The sequence below is a fragment of the Protopterus annectens genome, chromosome 9.part0, assembly GCF_019279795.1.
Source record: "Protopterus annectens isolate FY-2018-M chromosome 9.part0, PAN1.0, whole genome shotgun sequence".
Lineage (NCBI taxonomy): Eukaryota > Metazoa > Chordata > Ceratodontiformes > Protopteridae > Protopterus > Protopterus annectens.
Window position 1 is genome coordinate 634,366,582 of NC_056743.1, and position 26,841 is coordinate 634,393,422.

A 26,841-nucleotide genomic window follows, 5' to 3' on the forward strand; every position below is an offset into this window, starting at 1 on the left:
ACTTGTAGGGGTAGGGCTTCTGGCACAGCTCTGTTTCCTTGAAAATTCCAACGGATCAAGAAAATATGTTGGATTCAGTGTACAACATAGGAGGCGTTCTCATTGCCTATCACTATTGATACGGTTATCAGAAAAATATTTTAAGAAACAATTGGGAGATCATCTTAGGAAATAAAGAAATGACTGACATTATAGGAAATAAGCTGCTATTACATACAAAAAAATCCATGAATGTCAAGAATATGTTAGAAAGATTTTAACAGGTTAATTTCTGTAACTGAAAGTTTATGTGGGACATTTAATTGTGGGAAATGTAAGTACTGTATGTATATTAGCAATAGTTACACTGTTCCAGTATTTATTTATAAGTGGTAACAGAACAACTGTTGCCAAAGAAAGATTTAATTGTAATTCTGTAGTGTTGATTCCATAGCATAACATGAAACACACCCTAGTTATTACATCTGGAAAACAATCAGAAAGCTACTGAAAAGAATCTATGAGCATATTTTAGCTATAAAGAATAAATACATTAATAATGCATTAGCAAAACAAGTTCCCTGCTAAGATTTTAGAAAGCTTCAATTCGATGTGTTAGACAAAGTTGATTTAATAAAGTTCAACAGTATTAAGAATGTATTATTAGAATGCCATGAAATTGAGTGGCAAATAAGGTTGGCTACTAATAAAAGACTGGGGATTAATAAATGTATACATTTAAAATGTTTTTTGCTAGCACAGAAGTTGTAATTTAACAGTCATGGTTCATTTTACATGAAAGTATTACTTATTTGCTTACATATTTGTTCATTTTAATTGTGTTTTTACAAAGTTTTAGAATGGATTGTTCATTCATAAATTGATTCAGTATATACACTGGTTCAGGAAGTCATATGATTTTAAGTACTCATTCATTCATTCATTGATTCTTTATACTGACTGGTTTAGAATGGTGCATGATTTTAGATTTTAATTTTAAATTTAGAATGAGTGTTTTATTACACAATTTCTGAAGAAGTTCTAATAAAAAAAGGAATGCTCCTTGCAGTCATTCTAGTAGAACTGTTTTTGTGTTTTTATGAGTTTCAAGTTTCTATGTTGCAGTTTACTGTTAATTCATTTCCATTTGCAGAATGGAAGGCTTGTTTGGGGATTTATCATCACAAGATGTTAACCTGGATCTTTCTACTCACATGGTTCTGGAGGAATTGATTGTACTGACCTAAAAACTCTCTTCAATGGTGACAGAAGTATGTGGGCTTTTAGAAAACACAAAGACTGGCAACCAGACAATGAACGTCTCGAGGCTGCATGTTAAGAATGTTAACAACAGTTCTCCAAGTGTGAAGGAGGTGACACAGGCTTTACATGATGGCGAAATGCTGACAGTTTTTTGACTGCATTACCAGGTACTGCTATAGAAATTGGTGAACATATTCAAAATGTAGCTAACCCGTTTTCTGGCATGGGAGTGTCACAGAATTTAACTGATGGTATGGTTCGCAACAATGAAGCTGACTGTTTCAACAGCCCTAGCTCCTGTAAGAAATATATATTTTCACTAGAAAAAAATATTTTTAAGCTAGAAACAGTACAATATGAAGTTCACTACTTACAAGAATGCATTAACATTGAGCATGTTCCCTATGGCTTAGGAATTTATAAATTCCTGAATGGAGTGGACCCAGGGGATAAGTTGTATGGGAACTTGGTCAAATTATTTATCAACAATGGGGGTAACTGTGATGAAACTTTTGGTAGAAAAGAAGACTACCTGAAGAAAATCAAGTCATTGGAGGAGAACTGTTGTTGTTGTTGTGTCTTTCGGCTTTTCCCAGTTAGGAGTCGCCACAGCGGAACTCCGGTCCGCTAATGATTGGCAGTAGATTTTTACGTGCCGAGTTGTCGGCCCTGACGCACAACCTTCAATGAAGGTACGCCCATTCACGCATGTCTCCACACAGAAGACGCTCTAGCTGTACACTTAATAATTCTGTCAAAAAAACAATGTTCGCTTTTTGCAGTTTAATACTATATTATGCCAATAGTGCCAAAACCAGTAGGTTGGTGTCACTGATTATTAACTAAAGGACAAAAAATTACATAGACACGTAGAAGCATATTGATTAGGTACAGTGCATGTTTTGAATAAGAGTGAAGCATCTCAGGTTAATTTTTAACCAAGAAATGGTGGGAACATCAACACAAACACTCATTACATGAACAATGATATTAATACAGTGTGCAGTAATACGGGAGAACAGACTCAAGCTTCAACAGTGAACAACAGAGAGCAATCCCCAGTGTTATCACCTGCCCCTTTTGTCCTGAAACCCCCCCCCAAACTATAAAGACTCCGCAGTGGCAAACCAAAGGAAAGGATTGAGGAAGGGGGGAAATGAGGGAAAAAGAACTGATTGATACAAAGGACATTATTAATTTAAGTAAAGCAATTTTGAATGAAGGCCATCTTTCAGTTTTGTCAAAAGGTTTTTTCTCTCATTCCTACACAAACTGCTAATACAACTAAAGTTCTTGTAGCTTTAAGACTTTATGTTTGTAAATTGAATTTAAAGTATTTATTGAAGGACATTCCACATTTTGACAATATTAAAAATCAAACTTCTGTAAAAAAGCACTTATAATCCCACCCTTCACAGCACCTTACAAGCTTTTCATGATGTTTTTGAAAAATAATTAGAGGTAGTTTGAATTCCTAATTTATCTTACAATGAGAGACAAGCTTTAAGGCATTTGTCTACAAACAAGGACATTCAGGTCATGAAAGCTGATAAGGGTGGGACAACAGTTATCATGGATACCAATGATTATGTTAAGACCATAAGAGAACTTTTAGCAGATGACTCATATTATGAAGAAATGTCAGAAGATGCTATTGCCAGAATTTCTCTAATATTGATGTCATTCTGTTTGACTTACTGTGTCAAGGTAACATTGATTATGACCTTTATGCTTTTCTTAAGGTAGTACAACCAAAAATGGCCAGGTTTTCTGGTATCCCCAAAGTTCATAAAAATCATGAGAATCCAGCATATAGATCAGCTGTAGCAGTTGATTTCTACAAGACAGAATCCATTTCTATTTTTTGAGATTATTTATTGAATCCAGTTGTACAAAGGTCAGAATTCTATCTGAAAGATTCATGGCATTTGCTTGAATTATTAAGAGAAATGAAGGAAACTGACACAGATTGTTTGTCTATTTCAATAGATGTGATATCTTTGCACATATGTATTCATCAAAGTACTGCCATTGAATTTGTAAGAGAACATCTGACAAGGTTTACAGCCTTTGAAAGTGCATTTACCAACATTATACGTGTACTGCTGGAAGTAGTGCTTAGTAACAACTATTTTAAGTTTGAAGGAAGTTTTTATAAACAAAAAGCTGGAATAGCAATGGGGACCAGGGTGGCTCCCATGTTTGCTAACTTAGTGATGGTATTGTGGGAACAAAATTGTGTTAAACCCCATAAGTATTTTGAAAAACTATTATTCTATAAGTGCTTTATTGCTCACTTGTTTTTTATTTAGAAAGGAATGAAAGAAGAATTTTTATTATTTTTTGACAATGTAGATAAGAGTACTTTTCTGAATTTTACTATTAGTGGTATGGGTAGAAAAGTTAACTTACTAGATATCATGATAGCTGTAGAAGAAAAAAGTGGAAAACTGACTAGTAAAAATTATTAGAAAAGAAATATTTGTCAATAATTATCTACACAAGAGAAGTCAGCACCCCTTCCACATGAAAAAGAGATTAATAAAAGGACACTTCATCAGGCTAAGTAGGCTTACAAGTGAATATATTATTTTCAGGGAAGCAGAACATTTTAAAACCCTATTGTTAGGAACGGATTATGAAATCAGCTTGATACCAAACATAATACAAGAAGTAACTTTACTCAGACAAAATAAGGCAAGACTTATCTTAGGCTCTGTTCCCTCGAATATCACAACAGATCAAGAAAATATGTTGGATTCAATTAATAATACACCAAATGTACATTATCACTGCCTATAACTACTGATATGGTTATCATAAAAAATAGTTTAAGAAACAACTGGAAGATCATCTTAGGAAATAAAGAAATGACTGATGTTACAGGAAATAAGGCGATATTTACACACAAAAAAAAATCCATGAAGTTAAAAATACGTCAGAAAGATCTAACAGGTTGAGTTCAGTAACTGGAAGTTTATGTGGGACACTTAAATGTGGGAAATGTAAGTACTGTAGGTGTATTAGCAATAGCGTCAATATTCACTTAAAAGTGGTCAACAAAGCAATTGTTGCCAAAGAAAGATTTAATTGTAATTCCTGTGGTGTTGTTTACCTAGCATTCTGTGAAACATGCCCTAGTTACTACATCGGGAAGACAATCAGAAAGCCAGCAAAAAAATGTATGAGTATGTTTTATCTATAAAGATTAAATATGTTAATAACATGTTAGCAAAACATGCAGTTTCTTGAGAAGATTTTAGAAAGTTTCAATTCTTTGTGTTGGACAAAGATAATTAAATAAAGTTCACGGCAAATAAAAATTTATTATTAGAATGCCGTGAAGCCGAGTGGCAAATAAGGTTGGCTGCTGAAAAAAGACTGGGGGCTTAATGAATGTATAAATTTTAATTTTTTTTTGTTAGCACAAAGGCTGTAATTTAATAGTTATGGTTCATGTTATATGAAAGTATTTATTTATTTGCTTACATATTTATTCATTTTATTTGTGGTTTTACAAGGTTTTTGAATGGATTGTTCATTCATAAATTGATTCAGTATGTTCACTGGTTCAGGAAGTCATATGATTTTAAGTACTCATTCATTCATGGATTGATTATTTATACTGACTGATTTAGAATGCCACATGATTTTAGATGTGGGTTTTAAATTTACTATGAGTGACTGAGTGTTTTACCACACAGTTTCTGAAGAAGTTCTAATAAAGAAAGGACAAAAGTGCTAAAACTCATTTTATAGTTTCTGTTTGTGGTCATTTCAGTAGAACTGTTTTTTTGTATTTTTAAGAGCTCCTGCAGTATTGTGGTCAGATGTGGTAGCCTCAGGCCACTGTACAATGACAAAATTCTCAGTAAACTTGTAGGAGTAGGGCCTTGTGGGAGAGCAGTATTGAGGTCAGATGTATTGATCGCAGGCTATTATACAATGACAAAACTCTCCATAAACTTGTAGAGTAGGGCCTTGAGGCAGAGCTCCTGTAGTATCAAGGTCAGAATTAGTGACCATAGGCTATTATATAATGACAAAATTCTCAGTACACCTGTAGGAGTAGGGCCTTGTGGCAGAGCTTCTGCAGTACTGAGGTCAGATGTAATGACTGCAGGCTGTTATACAATGACAAGATTCTCAGTACACTTGGAGTAGTAGGGCGTTGTGACAGAGCTCTTGCAGTATAAAAGTCAGATTAAGTGACTGCAGGCTATTATACAATGACAAAATTCTCCATTAATTTGTAGAAGTAGGGCCTTGTGGCAGAGGTCCTGCAGTATCAAGGTCAGATAAAGTGACCACAGGCTAGTATATAATGGCAAAACTCTCAGTAAACCTCTAGGATAGGGCCTTGTAGCAGAGCTCCTGCAGTATCGAGGTCTGATGTAGTGACTACAGGCTTGATTCTATGAAGGAAGATAGTGAATGAGTGTAACAGGTGACAACACATGTCTGTTAAGCAAAGTAGGGCAATTATGCTTTACCTGATGTACAGCCAGTTCAGGGAGTGACTTCTGGGATACTCTAATGGGCTGTTTCATAAAAAGGATACTTGGAAAAACCTTTCTGAGCTGCTTAGTGAAACTGCTGACAACCCTAGAAGTACAATGCAGGCCCTAGTATGATGACTTGCATTACTCCCACCCTGAAGACATCCAGCAGTGGGAATCGGAGGTTATGCAGGAAAGGCCTGAGTGGTACAGTACATGCATACATTAGCCACTGTTTTTCCAAGTGCACTTTTAACCTTTTTTGAGGTTGTTCAGAGATGCATTCCTAATAAAGGCTATTCCCCTTCGCAGACACCAGACCTCATAAGGTGGGCTACTGTGGCAGACTGTCACTGTGCTGTGCTGTCCGTGTTGCTTGTCTTGTCTGCTGTGGCACTGCTAATTATTGTGGGGTGTTGTACATCTATTCAGTTGTGAGGCTGTAGTCACCATGTCAAGCTTCTGTTGTTTTGTATGTACACATGGTGTTGTATGTTAGTTGGGAAGGTGCTTGCACTTTTTCATGTATCTGCTATCCTACACATATGTGTGGGGATGTAGATTAGTCATTTAGCTCTGGGGACATTTCCATGCATCTGTTGTTATGCATGCATGTATGTATGGAGCTATATTAAGTATACATGGGCTTATTTCCCAGCGTCTCCTCTCAGGTATGTCCCTGTGGAACAAAACAGCCATCTCACACAAACGTAGGTGAGACACATGTTTGACTACAAAAACTACATAATATCACAAATAATTATGACTGCGCAAAAATATACTCTTTCTATATGGTCTCCCCTATTTGTGTAAGTAGGATTTTCCAACTCCAAAAGAGGGAAATTTTCACTATGATCATAATTTAATAGTATATTAATTTGTATAATAGGGTAGCTGATATTTTTATGTACATAGTTTCCTATATGTAAGAGTATATTGTTACATATTTAGGGTTTGATGTTTATTTACGAGTTTTCAAGTGATTTATGTGACTAGTGTTTTTAGTGGATTGTCTCTTTAAATTTTAAATTAATTAAGCATCATATGACTGTTTAAATAAATTATATAAAGACTTCTAATTGTTGTAATTAACAGTTCTGATGAAGTCCCAATTCAATGAGGGATGAATGCACTAAACCTTTCTAAGCTCTACTACTTTTGTTTCTTTCTACCAACTCTTTATAAAGTAGCTCTGAAGTTTAACTCGTAGGCTTTTTTTGACACTGTTGATATCGTTGGTATGACTTTCTATTGGATTCACCTAATGTACATTACATGTGCCTTTTCTTTTTCTTAGTTCTGTGAAGTGGCTGCATGGACACATGCTGTGGTTTGATTTACTGGTTTTGGAGTGTCAGCGTGGCAGTGTAAAAAGGGTGTTCCAAGATTCGTGATTTTTTAGTACGGAAGGTGTAATCAGTGTGTGTTCTGTACCCAATGCTGCTGCTGTTGGTCTGGTTTCACAGAAAGTAACAGACATGAATTCTGCTTCTACAGAGGGTGACTTAACTCAATTAGTCACCTTGCTTTCACAATAATTTTCTCAATTCCAAAATACATTAGAGAAGCTTCACTACCCACCAGCATCTTTAACAGCGGGTCATTCAACCCCACCTTCTCCCAGTGACATCATCTCAAGGAACGGAGTTAGATAGGGCAGTCCTCATGAAGCTGCAAGATTTTTTAGTACTGAAAGTGTAATCAGTGTGTGTTCTGTACCCAATGCTGCTGCTGTTGCTCTGGTTTCACAGGAAGTAACAGACGTGAATTCTGCTTCTACAGAGGGTGACTTAACTCAATTAGTCACCTTGCTTTCACAATAATTTTCTCAATTCCAAAATACATCAGAGAAGCTTCACTACCCACCAGCATCTTTAAAAGCAGGTCATTCAACCCCACCTTCTCCCAGTGACATCATCTCAAGGAACGGAGTTAGATACGGCAGTCCTCATGAAGCTACAAGATTTGAACAAGACTTTGTTCATGGTGGACAGACTTCTGACTCAGCTAGGGATTTACTAAACAATAAAAATGCACATTTTCAAAGCTGGTTCAGCAGAGAACTTGTTTTAAATATGAATGATAATCTTCAACCACCATGAAGTTTCCAGACTAAACTAACTGAATTGGAAGTTAAACTCAATAAAGTGCGTAGTTTACAATCTAAAAACCTATACTTGACTGAGAGTATTAAGGCTAAAGGGATTGTGAATGTTTAAATTTCCTAAAGGCTACTTCATGGGAACTCTGAATATTTAGATCCAGTGGACGTTTGACAGACATGCCATTGAGTTAATGGATTTTTTTATAAAGTTGAATAATATCAGAATTAAAGAATTATTAGAAGATATAAATATACTTAATAATGAAATTACAAATGATTTGTTGTTTGAAGTAAACACTTTGAAATATGATCATATTTTTGAGAAACTTGAACAGCAGGTTAAGAACAATTTAAGTAGAAAACAAAGGAAATGGATATAAAAATGAATAGTATACGACAAAGCATACCCTATTGCTAAGTCTTGTCATATTACTTCTATGGATATGCAAAATTTTGGAGGAATACACTGATTTTGAAAATTTTAAAAGGGGTGAAAGATGAAGGGCATCATTTTTCAACTATTGTTAATTTTCAACCAAGTTTGCTTGAATATACATGGGACTTTAGCAATGATTTTGATAGTAATTTCCCTCCCCTTAGAAGGTCAGACAGAATAGGAAATCAATGTAAGCAGGAGTCTTTTATTAGTACATCCATGTTATCTGAAAGGGTAGCAAAACAATGGGAGAGGGAGAAACTGGAAAGGTAACAATCAGAAAAGACATTAACTGTTAATAATATTACACACGTAGATAATATTATATCAGCCTACGAGGGTAAGATGTTAACTTACCAAGGTTTTAATATATTTAATTATGCAGATTTGGAAAATGACAAGACTTTTTTGACATTATTTACAAAGGGGTTCAAGTTTGTACCCTCAGCAAAAGTAGACATAGCAGATGTCTTAATCGAATTAAAACTATACACTAGAAAATTAAATTTCCAAGTTATGTTTAAGGATCAAAATTCAGCAAATTTTTCAAATACATCTAGTGTCTGCCTAAAGAAGAAAAGTACATTTAACTCCCACTCCACCCTATGGTAGGTATATTTGAAAAGATCTGTACTAATGAACTACATAGTTTATTAACATTTCAAAAACAGAGATATTTTAATTTAACCAAGGAGGAATGATTTCTTATGAAAGAACTAAGAACAGCACATCAGGATTATGAAGCCCGATGGAGGGGGGGGGGGTGGTTATAGTAGAAAAAATGGATTAAATTGGTCATATGTTTAGGTTTCTTCATGACACAGAGAGATAAAAAAGTGTCCAGGAATGAAATTAACATAGCACATAAAAGATACAATTGTTTTTAGAAGATTCTCTATTACAGGATGTGAGTACTTAAGATTTATATAGTTTCCTGGTAAACAAACATCCGGTTATTCCAACAGCCTTTGGGATACCAAAGATCCGCAAAAATATACAAGATTAACTCCTACTGTTTAATAGTGGCATCTCATAATTCCATGGCATACCCCCTTAGTGTGTTTGTAGATCATATCTTAAAAAAATGCTTTATCCAGTGGAGTGCATACTTAAAGATTCCTGGGATTTTTGACTAAAATTAAACAAAATAATTTCAGTGAATCCTATAGCTTTTTGATGATGGATGTCATTGATTTGTTTTCATCAATACCTCATAAAGAAGGTGTGGAATTGTTCCACAAGGCCATACTTGAGCTCTCACACTTGAACAACACACTTATTAATTTTGTAATGGAAGTAATGGAAATGATACTAAATAATAAGTACATTTCTTTCAAAGAGGAATTTTTTAGACAAGTTATAGGGGTGGCAGTGGGAGGCAGCTGTGCCCCTATATACGCAAATTTAGTTATGTATAGGTGGGAAAAGACTTGCGTGTTAAATTCCAGATTTAAAGACAATTGGTACACCTACCTACACTTTTTGGATGATATTTTTATTCTATGGAAAGACAATGGGCCAGTTAGAGATGAATTTGTATTGTGCATTAACAATACTACCCCCTTCCTTAGATTTACACATGCTCATTCTAATGATAAAACTGATTATTTGGACATAACGATTTTTAAACACAATTTTAATGGTTGTTTTGGATCAAGAATTTTAAGAAAACCTACATTTTCTAAAACTTATTTAGATTTCAATAGTTGTCATCCAAGATATATTAAGAGGAATATTTTAAAGGGCAACTTGTCATGATAGCCAAAATAAGTTCAAATTTTTTTGAATTTCAACTTTGAAGTAAGTAATCTAGTTCATATGTTTCAAAAAGGGGGTACTCACTGGACTTGTTATACAGAATTAGTGATGAAATAGTCCAAGGGTGGGGTACCAGATATAAACCTTTGCTTGGTATGAATGAAGTTTTACATACACCCATCCTACAGGCTAATCCAGTTAACCTTAAAGCTTTTTCCAACTCTATGGTGGTACCCTTTGGCTCCTATTCAAAAGAAATTAAGAATATAATAGTCAAAAATTAGAATGTGTTCAGGGCTAAGACTAAAATTTTTATGACCTTGAGTGAAACCCCCTAAATTTGTGTTTAAAACTAGCAGGAATCTGAAATATTTATTTGAATATCCAAAAATTAACTTTGTAAATAAAAGAAAGAGGGCACTAGGCACTGCGGGGCATGCAATCAATCTTGTTTTATTTTAGAAAAGCAAAAGGTGTCAATAGGGTCCCCACCAACAGAGACTGTGTTAGGTCAGGGCAATTGTGATATTAAAGGGCTAGTATTCTTAGCTGTATGCACAGCCTTAATAATTTTTATACTGGAAAGGCCAAAAGGCAGTTTCATAAGCAAATTTACGAGCATACCCATGCAATTACCAGGAGTAATATTAATAATGCATTGTATAAACACATACTCACTTGTCTCTGTTTTACAAAGTTTTTATTTGGAATATTAGAAATGGTTGCAAAGAGTTCGATGTGAGGTGTTTGGGAAACAGAGGTAGAAAAAAAGAGTTTATTTGGCAGCTTAGGTTAAATGTGGCATATACACCAGGTTTAAATGATCACATTTTTATTACCCAGTTTTAAGAATTAAAGCTGCTGACTTATCACACATACATACACACACACACACACACACACACACACACACGTGCGCGTCCATAAAACAGGATTTTTGGAGTGGTTATTGAATATTTTATGTCTTTTTTAATCTTTTTAATGATATGTATTTGAATGATATGTGCTTGTTTTTTACATTAGACTTTACAATATTACTTTTTTCAAAGGTTCACTAAGAGGGACATTTTCACTATGATCATAATTTAATAGTAATAATAGTAATATCATAATTTAATAGTATATTCATTTATGTAATAGGGTAGCTGACTTTTTATGTACATGATTTCCTATATGTAACAGTATCTTGTTACATATTTAGTGATTGGTGTTTGTCATTTACAAGTTTTCAAACAATTTATGCCACAAGTGTTTTTAACGGATTGTCTCTTTAAATTTTAAACTAATTAAGCATCATATGACTGTTTAAATAAATTATAAAAATATTGTTGCATTTGATGGTTCTGATGGAGTCCCAAGTCACTGAGGGACAAAAGCACTAAACCATTCTAAGCTGTACTACTTTTGTTTCTTTCTACAAAGTTTTTATAAAGTTGCTCTGAAGTTAACTCGTGGACTGTTTTTTTTTTTGACACTACTGATACAGTTGGTACGCTTTTCTATTGGATTCACCTGGTGGACACGTCATGAGCCTTTTATCATTCTTACCAACTGGTTAGTGTTAGGCAGCATGCCTTAAGTGGGGTCTTTGAAAGAAAGTGATATCAAATAATATGTATTTGGCAATGTGGAAAAGAAAGATATTACCATTTACTCACATTATCTGTTATTAACATCTACATATTTTAAATATCTGTGGTGAAAATTAAAATACTGAAAACAATATATGTGACTTGTGGTCACAGGTAGTATGCTGGAGAGGGCAATAAACTGACATTGTTCTGCAATGCTCTGTATGAAATTAAAGTAAGCTACATTGTTTCTATAAACAAATTAGGAAGAACTAGCATATTAGCAAATTTACATAAATATTTCATTGTAAAGGTCAGAGTAAGGCAACTGATGCAAGTAATGCTGATGCTCAGTAGAGAAAAATATCATTACGTTGGTGTGCTATGACTGACCAAAACGGAGATATTACCAATGTGTCTGTGAATGGTTATGAAAATTAGCATATTTTAGAATTCTGGAAAAAATACCTTAATGAGTATAGTACAAAGGAATTTGCAATCAAAATCACTTTGAATTGCAATATTCTGGATGAACAGAAATAATGATATAACAATTTGTAAATGGCATTTTATCATATTACACTAATATTCAAAGTCTCACACTACCTGGAGAGCACTGCAAGGTATCATCTGAAATCTGATAACTTTGTAGACAAATTTGTCAGGTTAATATGGCCTCTGTCTACAGGGCTGGACTTAGCAACTGTGTGGCTCAATTTGGGACATGTTTTAGGGGCCTATAATCCATAACCATATCTCCCAAACTACTTTACTCAAGAATTTTGGATAAAGCCAAAAATAATGGAGGACAAAGCACAAAATCAGTGATAAAGTTTATATATCAATGCAATTCACTTAAAAAGGTAATAGAATAACATGTTTTACTTCAACATGCATTTTCAGAGTAATAGGAAGTGTGAACCTATAAAGGTTGGCATTACTGCACCAAGGAAAAAAACAGAGATAGTTTGCAAAATTCTGGATAGTTGAAGGTTACAGCCATAACCAGCCCACCATCTTAATTTCCAGTGACTTGCCAGAAAAACACAGATTTTATGAGGAACAGACCAAAAAGTAAACAAAAATAAGAACATTCTGCAAATTTCTGGTCATTTGAAAGGTGTAGCACTAGCATTTGTTTATGAATGCTGATGTTGCATATGTGGCATACCTCTCAACATCTTTTCTCAAGAATTTTAGACAAAGGCAAAAATAATGAAGGAACGAATGTCCAATATTAGCAGCATGTATAAATATTACTCTAATTCACTTAAAAGTTAACATAATAAATGGTTGCTCATCAATGCACATCTTTTGAACAATATGAAATATGAAACTCTAAAGTCTGGCATTACTAATTGACTGTATTTTGTCCCCTTGGTCTTCAAGGTGAAGACCTTTTTTCCTTCTCCTGAAGATGTAAGGGGTTGAGATTGGCAAGTACAGATAGTACAGGAGTGATGTACTAGCATTTGTTAATGAAATGCCTGTATTTTAACAAATTCTGGTACTGCATTTGTGATCACAGCTGAAGCATTCAGTGTGTAGTAGACTGACTGTAGCAAGATGCTTGTTAATTTTTTTGGTCTTCAACTGAAGACCTTTTCTTTTTTTAGCTACAGTTCTGGCAACTGTGTTGCCCACCCTAGGTACAGGATCCTACTGTGTTCAGTCGGCTCAACCAGCCAAGGCCAGCCCTTTTTGCCTAGTACAGATGCACAAATGTAACAATTTGCTAATATGAGAAATTATGCAAAGCATGACATCTGTTTTTCTTAGTATCTCACTGAGCATGCCAAACTGCTGATTAATGCCTCATTTTTAAGATAACAGCTGGACATATTAATTGTAGGTACCAAGCTTCAACGGTAGCTGACATAGTATAAATTACTGGCAGAAATTTATAGAATATGCATGACATCTGTAGAATTTTCACCTATAAAATCAAAGTTATACGCTGGAATGTCAGCCATACAATCACTGTAAATGTCTACAATGTCTACACGTGGTGAACAATTTTTACGTTTACAGTTTTTTTTTTGTGGCTGCTGCAGTTCAAGAGTTATGAAACTTTGCTTGAAATATTGTTTTAGAAAATTAAATTATTTTCTGAAAAGCAGTCTGGGATAGTCCACTGTTCCTAAGAAGGAAGTTAACAGCCATCATTTCTGAGTTCTGTGTAGGGATTAAGAAGTCATAACACTTGGTAGGACAGCTTCTAAAGTTGTAACATGTTGTAACATACACCTTTATAGCAAGTATCTCACATGCCTGCACTTTACCATAGAAAACACATGCAGATGCTACCTATTCCTAGCTATGCATAACATCATACATCTGATTACATTTTCTAATTTTCTGAAATGCTTCTAAAGTGGATTGCTTTCTTTAAGAGAACAAACATCAAAAGCAGTAACCCTTACTTACATACGCTTTAAAATTATTCAACAGAATAACTTGTTTTATTTCTTGTTACTTTTTTGACTGTCATAAAAAGAACACACATAGCGTAGATAAATGCAGTTATCCTTGTAGCTAGTAATGTTGGCAAAGAAATGAGTTTCTAAATAGAAGTCACCTTGACTGCCATGGCGTTATAACTCCATCATCTGGGCCACCAATCAGAATCAGTTTTTTAATCCTTAAAAAGTTTTTCTTCCATTCTAAGGAAAAAAAAAATGAAAGGAGGACATTATTTCTGTGAGTCACCACATTCATAATTATTCCCTTATTCACAACCCTAAAAAATGAGATTGAAGCCAGAGAAACATCCCAAGCTTTTCCACCAAAAATAAATAAATAAATACAAATATTAAATATAGGTCAGTGACTGATGACTCTTGCAGGCTGTAATGCAAATTAGAAGCAAGTCCATCTATGAAAACCATGACCAGTTTGGTTATATAAATGGCGTTTGATCAAACCTAAGTAACAACATAAGAAGGTGTACTCGTCTGAAAAAGATAATATTACAGAAATGGAACAGTTTACAGGTTCGCTACAGATCCTGAAAACAATGTGTAATACTGCAGACATTTGATACTATTACTTTTACCCCACTGCCCTTCCTTTTTTGCTATGAATGTTTTGCAGAATAGAAAATACTACTAAAGTGTAATGTACATATGTAAGCCATGTTACTTCCTGCTGTAATCTATGTTCAACTTTATTAACTCTTCTCTGTTATAGCCATTGTAGAACAATGCACTGTGGTGCCTAGAGAAAAACAAACAAATATTTATCATGCTTGGCTGTATGATGTCCATGTTCTGAACCTCTTTGTTGAAGACCATTCTGCTTTCACTTCATTGCAGTTCTACTTCTTAAGTACAGTTTATTACATTGGTGGGTTATTGTATTGATGGGCTATGTGGCTGTTTCCACAGAACCAATGATACAATCTGTGACAGAGTTTATGTTACTTGATGACTATTGGGAAGTTGTGGGTGTACTTTATGTTGTGGCCTAGGCAATCTTAAGTTTATATTCAACTGTCTAACATGAATTTTGTCTTTACTAATGTATATCATGGATGATCAGTGTATTAATTCAAACTAATAATCCTGTTGTGAATAACTTCAAGCCTACGGCCCAAGCTCGTTTCATGCATGTCATGCCTTCACCCTTATGGATTAAGCTCCCCCGCCATTAAATGTTGGAAATTTCAGTTGTATTTACTACAGTTTGGTGAATGGGTAAACCAAAAAACACTGAGCGGGGAGATCAGGGTAGAAAGTTCCACACACAAAGAGGTAAATCAACTACAGAGACAATATGTACACACACACAGGGTTATAGTCTGTTATATGTTCAGTAAACAGTGTGCGGTCAGAACAAACTCTGCTTAGTTGACCTTAATGGCTAGCAAAAGCAGAGACTGTCATTCAGTACTCTGAAAGCAGTACTAGTACTTGACATGTGGAGCATGTTTAGTGTGCTCTCAAAGACACATAATACTCAGCTGGCAGCTCCCTTGGTAAATTTATTTATTTATTTATTTATTTAACATTTGTTTACCGGGAAAGTCCGACTTGGAACGAACCAATTTTCAGCACAGGCCGGGGAGAAATGCTCCAGACACATGTCTTTGTAACATGGGAGGAAACCCACATGAATGCAGGGAGGACATGCAGACTCCGCACAGAAGGCACCCCGGCTGAGAATCGAACTGGAGAACCTCTTGCTGTGAGGTAAATGGGAATGTTATGTTGTCACCAGACACATTCTTACATCACTTCTTGCTAGAGTGAAGTTCTATTAGAGGGGTCAGGCAGGATAGGAAGCATGTCAAAGATAAGAGCAGTAGTGGAAGGTGACTGGTAGGGAAGGGGAGAGCTGGAGATAGTCTATATACTGACTTTGGCATTTATAGCAGATTGCAAGAACTGATAAATAAATGTGAGGGTGTGAGGATATAGACTGGTGATGAGGGTCAAAAGGCTCATACTCTCCTACATTTCAGCAAGCATTTTGCTGCATCTGACAGTGTCTAAGTACAGTTCAAAAACAGGCCATGGAAGTAACAGTAGGTGAGAAAATTCCAGGCTAGGGAACTCTGAATGATGACAATGATGAAGATTGTTTCCTTAATATTTATTTCACACCTGTCTGCGAGTTAAAGCCCACGTAAGTTTTCAGCTGTTATGAGAATAAAAACTAAAGTAAAAAAGCTCAGAGCGCCAGGTAGACAACACCAACTCAAAAATAGCGTACAAACTTTTTTAATCCACTTTCGTTAAAACTTCTTCAGAATGATAAAACAATGAAAACATTCATTTAAATACACTCATTAAATTGAATAAAAAGCTAACAATATTTCAATTAATCAATTAAATAAAATTGCAAATCAACACATCATTTACATAGTAAAATTTCTGTCTTCTAAAAAACATTTAATATATGTATATTCGTTTAGCCCTGGGTTATCTGCACCCAACCTTAGCTGCCATAAAGTCTCTTTTCTTTCAACTTTGCTTTTAATGTTGCCTCCTCTCAAATCCTTAGTAATGTGCTCCAAAATGGAAAAAGAAAACTTTCTGAACTTAGTACAAACCAAAGTATGTCTGTACAAAGCATTGTTATGAGAATATATGAACTGACATCATTTCATTTCAACTGTACGGAAATGATTTTTACTATTGTCTCTATATAAAAGTTTACTTTCTTTCCGGCTTTTTCAGTACATGTTTTGGAGGCTGAAGGGACCGGAATACTTTTAGTATCAGATGTTAGGAATATTATAAATACTATTACAAATTGGCCAAACATGTGGGACCAAGATTGGATCAACTACCATTTAATTTACACTATAGTTTTAATAAATTCTCAACATCTTTTTTGTTCAAACAAAACCAGTACTAATCTATGCCACACTGGCATCTGAACAAACACTTAATCTTGATAAACCAGTTATTATTCATGAAAAGGCAAAAATCCTCCAGTCTACACAGTCAACACCCAAAAGCACTTCTGAAGGAGACTATAAAATATGTGTCAAGTTTGATAATAAATGTTACACAGCTGCAATGTTATCTGATGCTATCTCTTCATGAAAGATGCTGACATTTGTGCAGTCACAGAAACCTGGTTAAAAACTACAGAGAGCACCCCAGCCATACCACATTACTCATCCTATCATACATTCAGACCCCAAACCGTGGGCAGCAAAGCAAAAGGAGATGGAGTTTCAATATATTTTAAAGACATACACACCTCCAGCCTGGTCAAATAGTATGACGCACAGGTAACACTCCAGGTGCAGTTAACCGTTGACAAAACCAGTATTCAAATTATAGCTAGCTACAGTCCCCCAACTTTGATTCAAGATGCCCACTCCACCTATCTGGACCTTTTCAAATCTATCAAGATTCAATCCTTTACCCTGATCCTGGGTGACTTTAACTATCTAGCCATAGACTGGAAGAACTACTCATGCCAAAACACAAATGCCTTGGACCAGCTGGTCGACACCCCCACATGAGGTGATAATATCCTAGACTTGGTATTAACCAACATGAGTAACCACTGCAGCATCCCAAGATTGTCATCCTCCCTGGTAAGATCTGACCACAAAGTGGTCACTTTCGAAGTCACTATCTGCCAGACCCCCCCACTACCTAGGGTCAAACAAAAAAACTTCTCCAAAGCTGATTACAATTTCCTGAGGGAAAGCATAAACAGCTTCACAGCCCCCTCCCCCTCCGTAGGAACTGGCACAAATGTCCATACCTACACCAAAGTACTATACGAGCATTTATATAGCTGCACGGATCAGGACAATATCCTCCTCCTCAAGGAAGAGTAAACCTGTCATGTGGAGATCTGCAATAAATAAACTCTACAATAAAAGAAAAAAATTGCTGTCCAGGACCAAGAAGGAGTAGGTGCCTAACTGGAAGCAGTATCTCCTTAACCTGAACAAGCAAATAAGGGCACTAGTAAAATCATCCAAAGCAAACTTTGAGTCCAAACTGGCCACATCTACTAAAGACAATCATAAGGCCTTTTAAACATATGTCCGCAATCTCAAGGGAAGCACTCAGATCTGCTCAGAACTGACGGTCAAGGACACCACATACACAAACACTGTAGATATAGCCAAACTGCTGGCAGACAGGTTCAGTGAAAACTTCACCCCTCTGTTCCCCCATCAGTAAGTCAGAATGTCCCCAGCACCTGCCCCCCCACACTGCTAGGACCCATGTAGTCAAAACAGGGGAAGCCACCTCAAGCAGTAGACCCATAACAAGTGACGTACCCCAGGGATGAGTCTTGGTTTATACTTTTCTGAGGTGCAGGCTAAAACCAGTGGGCTATGGCTGAGCAAGTTTGCAGATGATGCAAGCTGGGCGCTGTCATCAATTCCCCTAGTAATGTGGACATCCTCCAAGAGGATCTCACCAAACAAACGACTGGTGCCAGAAACATGGCCTCAAACTAAATGCCAAAAAATGCATCATCATCCCCTTTGGGGAGAGTGACGTCCCCATAAATGATCACATTGATAACAAGGTCCTAAGCATGCAATCAATCATGAGGGGACTTGGGCACCCAGGTTGATAACAACCTGACTTTTGACAATCATATTGCCTCTGTTGTACGGAAGGCTTTCTACATGGCCCACCTCATTAGGAAGGCTATCTCATCCAGAGACAAGGAGATCATCACATCCCTGTATTCTTCCCTTATAACACCCATTACTGAGTACAATGCCCCTTTCGACATGTACCTCACAAAGCACATGCAGCAGCTGGAGACACCACAGAGGTTCCTCATTAGGATAATTCAGGGCCTCAAACATCTACCCTACACAGATAGGCTAAAAGCCCTGTCCCTCTACTCTGTCTTTTACAGACGCCTTAGAAGTGACCTCTGTCTGGCATACAAAGCAATCTCAGACCCCGCCTTGACGGGACTGCTGCATATCAAATGAAATCCGGAAAGCAGAATTAATAGATCTTCGGTCTACAGCTCTTACAATAAAGAAATCTTTCAAGCAAATATTATGTTGGGGTGGAGGATATGCTAATTTGAGTAAAAGCAATAGCCTGATATTACCTAGCAGTATTATCCATAGCAGTGCTATAAAACAGTTCAACTCAGGAGGAGCAAAAGAAACAAATGTTTTATAGGATTTCCCGTTATCTTTAGTTCTGAAGATAAATGTCTAAAATTGCCCTTTGAGGTAAGTACATGCAAAATCCTTTCTCTGTTGTTCTGAGGATAAGGATTAAGGGTAAAAAACTTGATTTACTGAGTGGGTACACCAGACCTGGCACTTGGCATAAACGCTTGACTGACAAAGCCATTCTGCACTTAAAACAAAACCATGAGGAGTAAAGAAAAACAAAACATGTAACTCTGACACCTTAGTACCCAAAGTGACATCCCTTCCCTTGTCTGATGCTTAATTAAAGTACCACTTCTGTGAAACACTTCAATGAATTCAAAAGTCTGTGCAAACAAAAACTGAATACTAGCTACTCTGAGGTATGTTTATCTGGCAGTTAGTACTTTTAATAAAAGAGAAAGCATGGAAAGAGCAACCCACCGACCTTGTATATGGGAGTTCCTTACTTTCTGAAAGCTTAAATTTGACGGGTTTTGAATTCAGATAACTATTCTCCTTAAGTGATACTTTGGCTAAATGTCTGTGATGCAGATGAAATGTAGTTACTATACTGACCGCCAGTAAGGCACAGTTCCATATGGTACTTACCACAACACTACATGGTTGACTAACATTCAAGTTTTTAATAGTAACTACTTCTAGGTAATAGCAGCTGTTCTGACTGCCACGCTAACCAGTTTCAAAAGTAAAAGCTACTGGTTTGTGCCATTCATAGCCAGTTTTATGGGCTGCTTACATTTACACTGGCCACTTGAAAGTACCAGACACAGTAGTAATAAAGCAGACATTCCTAATAGCCCATTAGACATTTAAATAATGTTTTTCATCTGTGCACATTCTAATGTTAAACTAATTATAGCATTTATTAGTTTTAGTTGTTCCCAAATCAGGTGAAGGGGTATAACCCACTAATACAATCAACTAAAATATGGAGACTGAGTTTCCTAACAATTGATAATGTTAGGAATAACGTTAAAATTATTGAAAACATTTTCCTTTAAGGCTGCTGTTGTTGGGGTTTTTGCTGCTGTTGTTTACTCACTTATTCAAATCCAGCTCTTCATGACCTCAAGGGCTTTAGCATGCCAGACCTCCCTGTTAAGAACTGCTTGCTTAAATACCTGCAGTCTGACTTCCAGATCTTTGCACATTTCCCTCTCTAGGCTGGGTGAATGCCCTCCCATTTAGTTGTTAGCACATCTGCGGCATAAGATGAATGCCCACCCATGCCATCTTCAGGTATTTCTTGCGGCAATCCATAAGGAGATTAACATGTATAACTTAGTCTATCACCACTCAGTCGCATCAGCTCTGGACTACTCAGATTAGTATCCTGCTGGGGAAAATCATTTTACATTTTGCCTGCACATTTACTATAAATAAGCATTTTACATGCATCAGGGGTAGTAGACGTCACAGGTTACTAAATCCAACAATTGCATTACTTGTGAAAAACAAATTCTACCCAATGACTCCCACAGTCAATGTTTATTCTTTTGGGGGAAGGCATACAAAATCCCTTCTTGTTCCCACTGAGTTTTGTTCAATAAGAAAACCATACAGGAGTTAGATTTCTCCAAGACTATTTCAACAAGAAAAAGTTGGATGCCTAGTACTGCTACGGTGGCAGTCAGGTCTTTCATGTCCACCCCCAAAGAAAGGAATACTGGGAGGTTGATGACCTTCACTCAGAGTCCATAAAGAGTTAGAATGACTACAAAGTGCATTCACTCCCTCCTAGGGGAGTGATGGGTGTTTCCGGGCAGCCAGAGGGAGTTTGCAGGAGAAGAATATACAATACTGGAAGAATTCTAAGCTGGCTGCCTGCTAGGCAGGCTTTTATCCAAATTTAAATATTCAGAGGACAGACAGAAAAGAGAATTTACCATTATCTGTTTTTAAAACTATGAGTCACTGTGGTTCTCAGAACTGTAGGTTTCTAATTCTTTGTTTACTCCTCCTGTTACACATTAAAGTCAGGAAATAGCTGCAAGATATAGCAGAAGTTGGAATTCTGACCATTCAAAGCCTAAGAAACAGACCAATGAAAATCAAATCAGTAAGCTCAAGTCTGTAGTCCTCTGCAGTAAGGTGATCCACACTAAGAAGGAGCTCTTTGTATATCTGGCAAAATAACAAAATATTCTTTTTACCTGACGCATTTGGATTTGTGCTCTCCACATTCAGCAAAGGCAAAAAATTACTGATGTTCAGATAGAGGTCTCGGTGATGAGGATCTGTAAATAGGTGAAAATACATCATTCGTTTTATGTTTGCATGATAATCACTTGAAAATGGCTATGTCAGTATCACAGAAACCCTGCTCCAATCCATTTTGCAAAATAATGAAAGATGAACTAGTGTTTTCCATACCACACAATAAGAAGACATCATTAGCAGGATATGAACTTTGACACTATGGTGTTTTTTTTTTAAGTTTACACTTAGATTCATACTAGACAAAGCTGTTTCTTTAGTAATATTTCCTCCCCTATGGAATTGGCAAACCCTTCACAACTCCTATCCTTACTGCTCTGTAACATGGTAGGGGCTTCACTGGAGGGAAGGGGTTAAGTTTAGAAAAATACAGCTAATACCACTGCAAACTGTAAAGACAGAGTGTAAGCAAAAAAAAAAATATATAAGCCCTTATAAAATTTTAACTTTCTGTTTTATCTTAAGGGGCCACTCACTGACTTATCACCCATTAAAGAATTCCTAACTGTATACTCAAATACATACAAAATAATGATAAATACCAAACGCACATCTATGTTTAACAAATATGTACCATATGCTAAATGTTGTATTAGTCCTAGAAATACCAAAATATCTCAAAATGCTTCAAGCTCTCTGCACTTTTAATGGTAGCAGGCACAGCAAACAAACTAATCAATCCAAAAGGCAACACAGACATTGTACATTAATTTTAACAAATTTATTTATTTTTAATCCTGAACAGACTCTCAAGTTCACATAACTGTAGGCTGGTGTCCAAGTGTAAGCATTCACATTGATTGTGTCATCAGTACTTTTCTGCATTACTTTATATAAAAATAATCAAGCATTAACCACTCCATTGCATGCAGAAGTATATTTATATCTAAATCTGAATGTAAAGTGTTAAACATGAAAGTTCAGCTACTTATGCCTGTTCATTTCCTTCTTTCTACTGCCTGGTTTTGGGTTCAACCAGTCACACTTTCTGTATGTTCTATCTCCTTCAGGATTATGCAGTTTAGAAGCTGGCTGAGTGAGTTACTTCATCTCGTCTTTCATCTGATTTTATCATATTTATCCACTGCATGATGTTTACTAGCTCTTAGGTGAGACAATTTCTCCCAGCAGTTTGTTTAATCAAACATATTCGTGTATATGGTAAAGTAAAGATGAGACTTTAATAAAGGGTGCTAATTTGTCCAATGACACCTGAATCATCAAGGCCTGTTTGGGCAAACCTAGAAAACTAAACAGGTGGCCCATCACAACTAACTTTCCCTGTGTTTGATGACCTTAAAGTTAGTTGTAACAACGAGGGATGCACACAGCACATAGAAGAGTAGGATGACTTAATACCACGTTTTTAAGAAAATGTCATGTGGTTTGCCCACTTGGTCTACTAATCTTGTGGAGATAGGCATCAAAAAACTAAACTTTACAGAAACTTTTCATGTACGTTCTCCATCAGCATGCATTGCAGATGATATAAAACACTAATATGTTACCCTAAACAAGAAGTAGTGTAACTTTTATTCTACAAATCAACATGCATTGTTTGCCAAACACAGTGAAAGTTATAAGTATTTTGAGTTTTTTTATATCAACATTAGCTTTGCAAGGCCAGCACCAAAGACAGATACAAAGGACCTCAGACTGCACCTCCCAATGGACTGCACACCTCAAAGAATGTCTTCTTCCAGCCATGTGTACTAGAATCTAGCGTCTCTGTTATAGGTAAATAACGAGCCAGCATTTGCTGGATATTCTCTCAAGGTAAACTTGGACTCTTTATTAGCCCCATCCCCACTCCTAAGAAACAACTAGAAGACATTCTGCTTCCAAAAGGGAATGGCTGTAAAACAGTGTAGAATGGCACAGGTCGTCATCTGGTGCTACTGCAGTATGCTCTGGGGTACTACGTATTCATGTACTACCATGTCAATAAAAAGCCAGACCTGGAATGCAATGCTAAGGTTACTTTTTTCATGTGGACATCACTGATGCTATATAATGGCCATTACTGACAAAATTTGCTCTCAGCTAAAGCTGGGCTGTCTTGTCAAATGAATGCCCCAAAAATAGTGCCATTTATTTGCTCTTTTTTTTGTCAGAACAATGTTGTAACCATGGTGCATCCAAAATAACAAGAAAAAAAAAGTACTAAAGAAACAACAAGACAACACTGTGATGGTATGCTGCCCTAATACTTCACCATTCACAAAGTGCTATTAAATGAATGGAAAAGAAAGCAGGGTACACTGGGATAACTATAACATACCATATATCCTGGCCAAGGCATGTACAGCTGTAAATTCCTGCTAGGCACCTACCTCTTGACTTGGAACAAGAAGGTCACTCCTGCAATGGTATTGTTATATGTGTGCATGCCAGGTTTACAGTAAAGATGGATCCCTCTGCACCAAGGAGGAAGTAAAAAATCAACAGGAGCACCCAAAATCCTGGGCATTTAACATTTCTCCACCATCACAACAAAAGTGAAAGGGTTCAGCCTGTCCATACTTCTCACATTTTTGGCTGGCTTCTCCAGTGCCAGGATCGCTAATCAATCCTGGGTCATCTGGGGGTGTAGCAGGACAGCTAATTAATCCTGAATCATCTGGGGTATAGACAGGGGTCTATTTAGCTATACTACAGACATGACAATATTCTGAGTCACCATTGTGATAAAATATATATTAAAAACATGAATAAAAAACTTACCTTTCCAGTAATTGCAGACAGAAACAGTTTGCCCCAGCTGGGTGTAGCAAAAGCGAAACAGGTTTTTCTTTACATAATGGGGAAATAATTTTATGTACTCTGTGTCTGGAAGAACAATATTAAAAAGAAAAAAAATAATTTTAGATCTACTACTACAACAATTGAAGAAATGTACTTTTTTAACAATTCATTGTAGCAAGTGCTTACTTTTGTGTTGGTTATTATTTGAAATGCATTGCAGTCCCTTATTTATCTGGCTATTGATATGCATGTATCATACCTCTCAACTGTCCAGATTTATGCTAAATGTCCAGATTTTAGTTTCATATTTTTGGCCTGTTCCTCATAACATTTATGATTTTATGACAACTCCCTCAGGATTTATGTCACTAAATACGGACACAGTTTTTTTCAAACTTCATATCCTTCAGAAAATGAATGCAAACACAAGTCCTGTTAGCCTAGCAACTGTTTAAGTTTATATGAGCAATATTTAAAATACGTCCCTATATTTGTGTCTTTGTCACACCTTTATTTTAGGCTTTGACCAGATTTCTTATGCTAAGAGTTTGAGAGGTATGGTATGTATGTATACCTGTATACATATATACATACACCACAATCCTAAGCATACACACGTGCGCGTGTAAAGTTTATATCCATCTATACAAATATTTTACATATATACGACTATATTTATCTATGATGTATCTGTCTTAGTGATGTATGAATGATTATATGCATGAGGACATATATATATATATATATATATATATATATATATATATATATATAAAATATGTGTTTATGTATTTATTTGGCATAGTGTCATCTAGCAAATGTTGTGGGCTATCTGGAACTGTTGTATTCCAAAAATGTGGGAGGAGGCTTCCACACACCTGACCAAACTGGAGGAATCCATGCTTTCTTTCATGTGAAAGATGTTGGAGTTGGAAGACAGTGAAACGAAGAGTCAGGCAAAGACCTGAAAGAGCTCAGGGAGCTTGAGAAAGGCAATCCACAGATGCAAAGTCTGGGACAGAAGTCTTATAAGTGAAATGCAGGCTGGGGCCTAAAAACGAATAAAGAGAAGGAGAGAGAGAAGATTCTGAATCGGAGTTCTTACAAGAGCAGAGAGAGACAGACCCTGTTTCTGAAGAGTGAGTTTATGGACTATTATGTTTCCATGGATAGTTGCCAGTAAGTACATGAACTACTACTAAATTAGATGCCTTGATAAGTGGACTGTTAAGCTTCAGTGCTTTGCTGAAAATTATCTGCATCAGAAAAGTGAGTGAGTTGATGCAATTACTTCATGCTATTTCCTCAATTCTGTTTCCCACTGTAAATAAACCAATCAACCCTGGCCTCAAAGACCGGTTTGTGTTATTTCATGTATCTGAAGGAACACCTTTTCTTTGAAAACTCATCTGTTGTTGATTTTCTCTTTAATAAATTGCTGCTGATACTTTTGAACCAGTGGAGTTATTACTGCTATTTGGAACACTAAGGTTCAGAGTACAACAACAAAAACAATCCCCCATAATTTGTACCCCGAGTATATTTGTGACTGTCTTCACTGTAGTTGAGCCACTGTCCCTGTCCCACATGAGAATGTTTTGGTGTTGCAGCCTGTGAGTTATATTTTGTTTGACTTTGGTTTGCTAACCCCAGACAGCCAGGTCTATATTATGAGATTGAAACCTTAGGTAGTCGAATACCTAAAGGTTGATCTCTAAATATTGAAATGTAAAAATCGAGAACGGCCGTTTTTACACAGGGAAACAACGCCATTGGCCAAACTAAAAAAAAAAAAAGTTTTAAACAAAAATCAAGTGGGGGGCTTGCCCCCCACATCCTCCTAACTAAATATACCAACTCCAAGATTGCTCTACATTGTAAAAAGAGCAAACTCTGTGTAACGGCCAAACGACTTGTTTCCCTGTGTGGAAACGGCCATTCGCGATTTTTACATTTCGATATTTGGAGATCGACCTTTAGGTATTCGACTACCTAAGGTTTCAATCTCATGATATAGACCATAGAGAGCCATGTACTTTTCCAAGGTGCGTTTGAATGTTAAGCTATTCTGAAAAAAGTCCTTCAGCTTCTCCTTGCCACACTCAAAGCAGACTCAGTAAGAAACAGAAGCTGGGTGAATCAACTGAAATAATTAAACCATGTAGAAAAAAACTTCAGATAAATACTGAAAGGCTGAAGACAAGTATTGTTAATTGTTTTTAGAAAAATGACATATGCATAATGAATTTACTGAACTGGTGGAAGAAATAAATGCATTCGGAAAAATTTTGTTGTGACATGAAGTGTGGAGGAGAAGAGGGGGAAGGCATGCTCGAAGGCAGGTAAAGGCTAGGACTGTGGTAGTGAGGGTCGGAACTTTGAATGTTGGCAGTATGACTGGTATAGGGAGAGCTAGCTGATATGATGGACCGAAGGAAGGTTGGTATATTGTGTGTGCAAGAGACCAGATGGATGGGGAGCAAGGCTAGGTGTATCGGAGGCGGTTTCAAATTGTTTTATCATGGTGTGGATGGAAGGAGAAATGGCGTAGTAGCTATTCTGAAAAAAGTCCTTCAGCTTCTCCTTGCCACACTCAAAGCAGACTCAGTAAGAAACAGAAGCTGGGTGAATCAACTGAT

The 26,841-nt window shown here is 36.3% G+C and overlaps 1 protein-coding gene across 3 annotated transcripts in view; it reads right to left on the minus strand.

Moving 5' to 3' along the window:
- The window catches only part of PPT2 (palmitoyl-protein thioesterase 2), a 361,371-nt gene that overhangs the window by 78,286 nt on the left and 256,244 nt on the right, over nt 1-26,841 (minus strand). For 2 of the 3 annotated variants that reach the window (XM_044083204.1, XM_044083206.1), the window contains 3 exons: nt 24,182-24,286; nt 21,394-21,477; nt 14,189-14,273 (listed from right to left, as the gene is read on the minus strand). In XM_044083204.1, coding sequence (XP_043939139.1) covers nt 14,189-14,273; nt 21,394-21,477; nt 24,182-24,286 — 274 coding nt within the window. The remainder of the gene's footprint in view (nt 1-14,188; nt 14,274-21,393; nt 21,478-24,181; nt 24,287-26,841) is intronic. The other variant, XM_044083205.1, reaches the window with a different exon arrangement.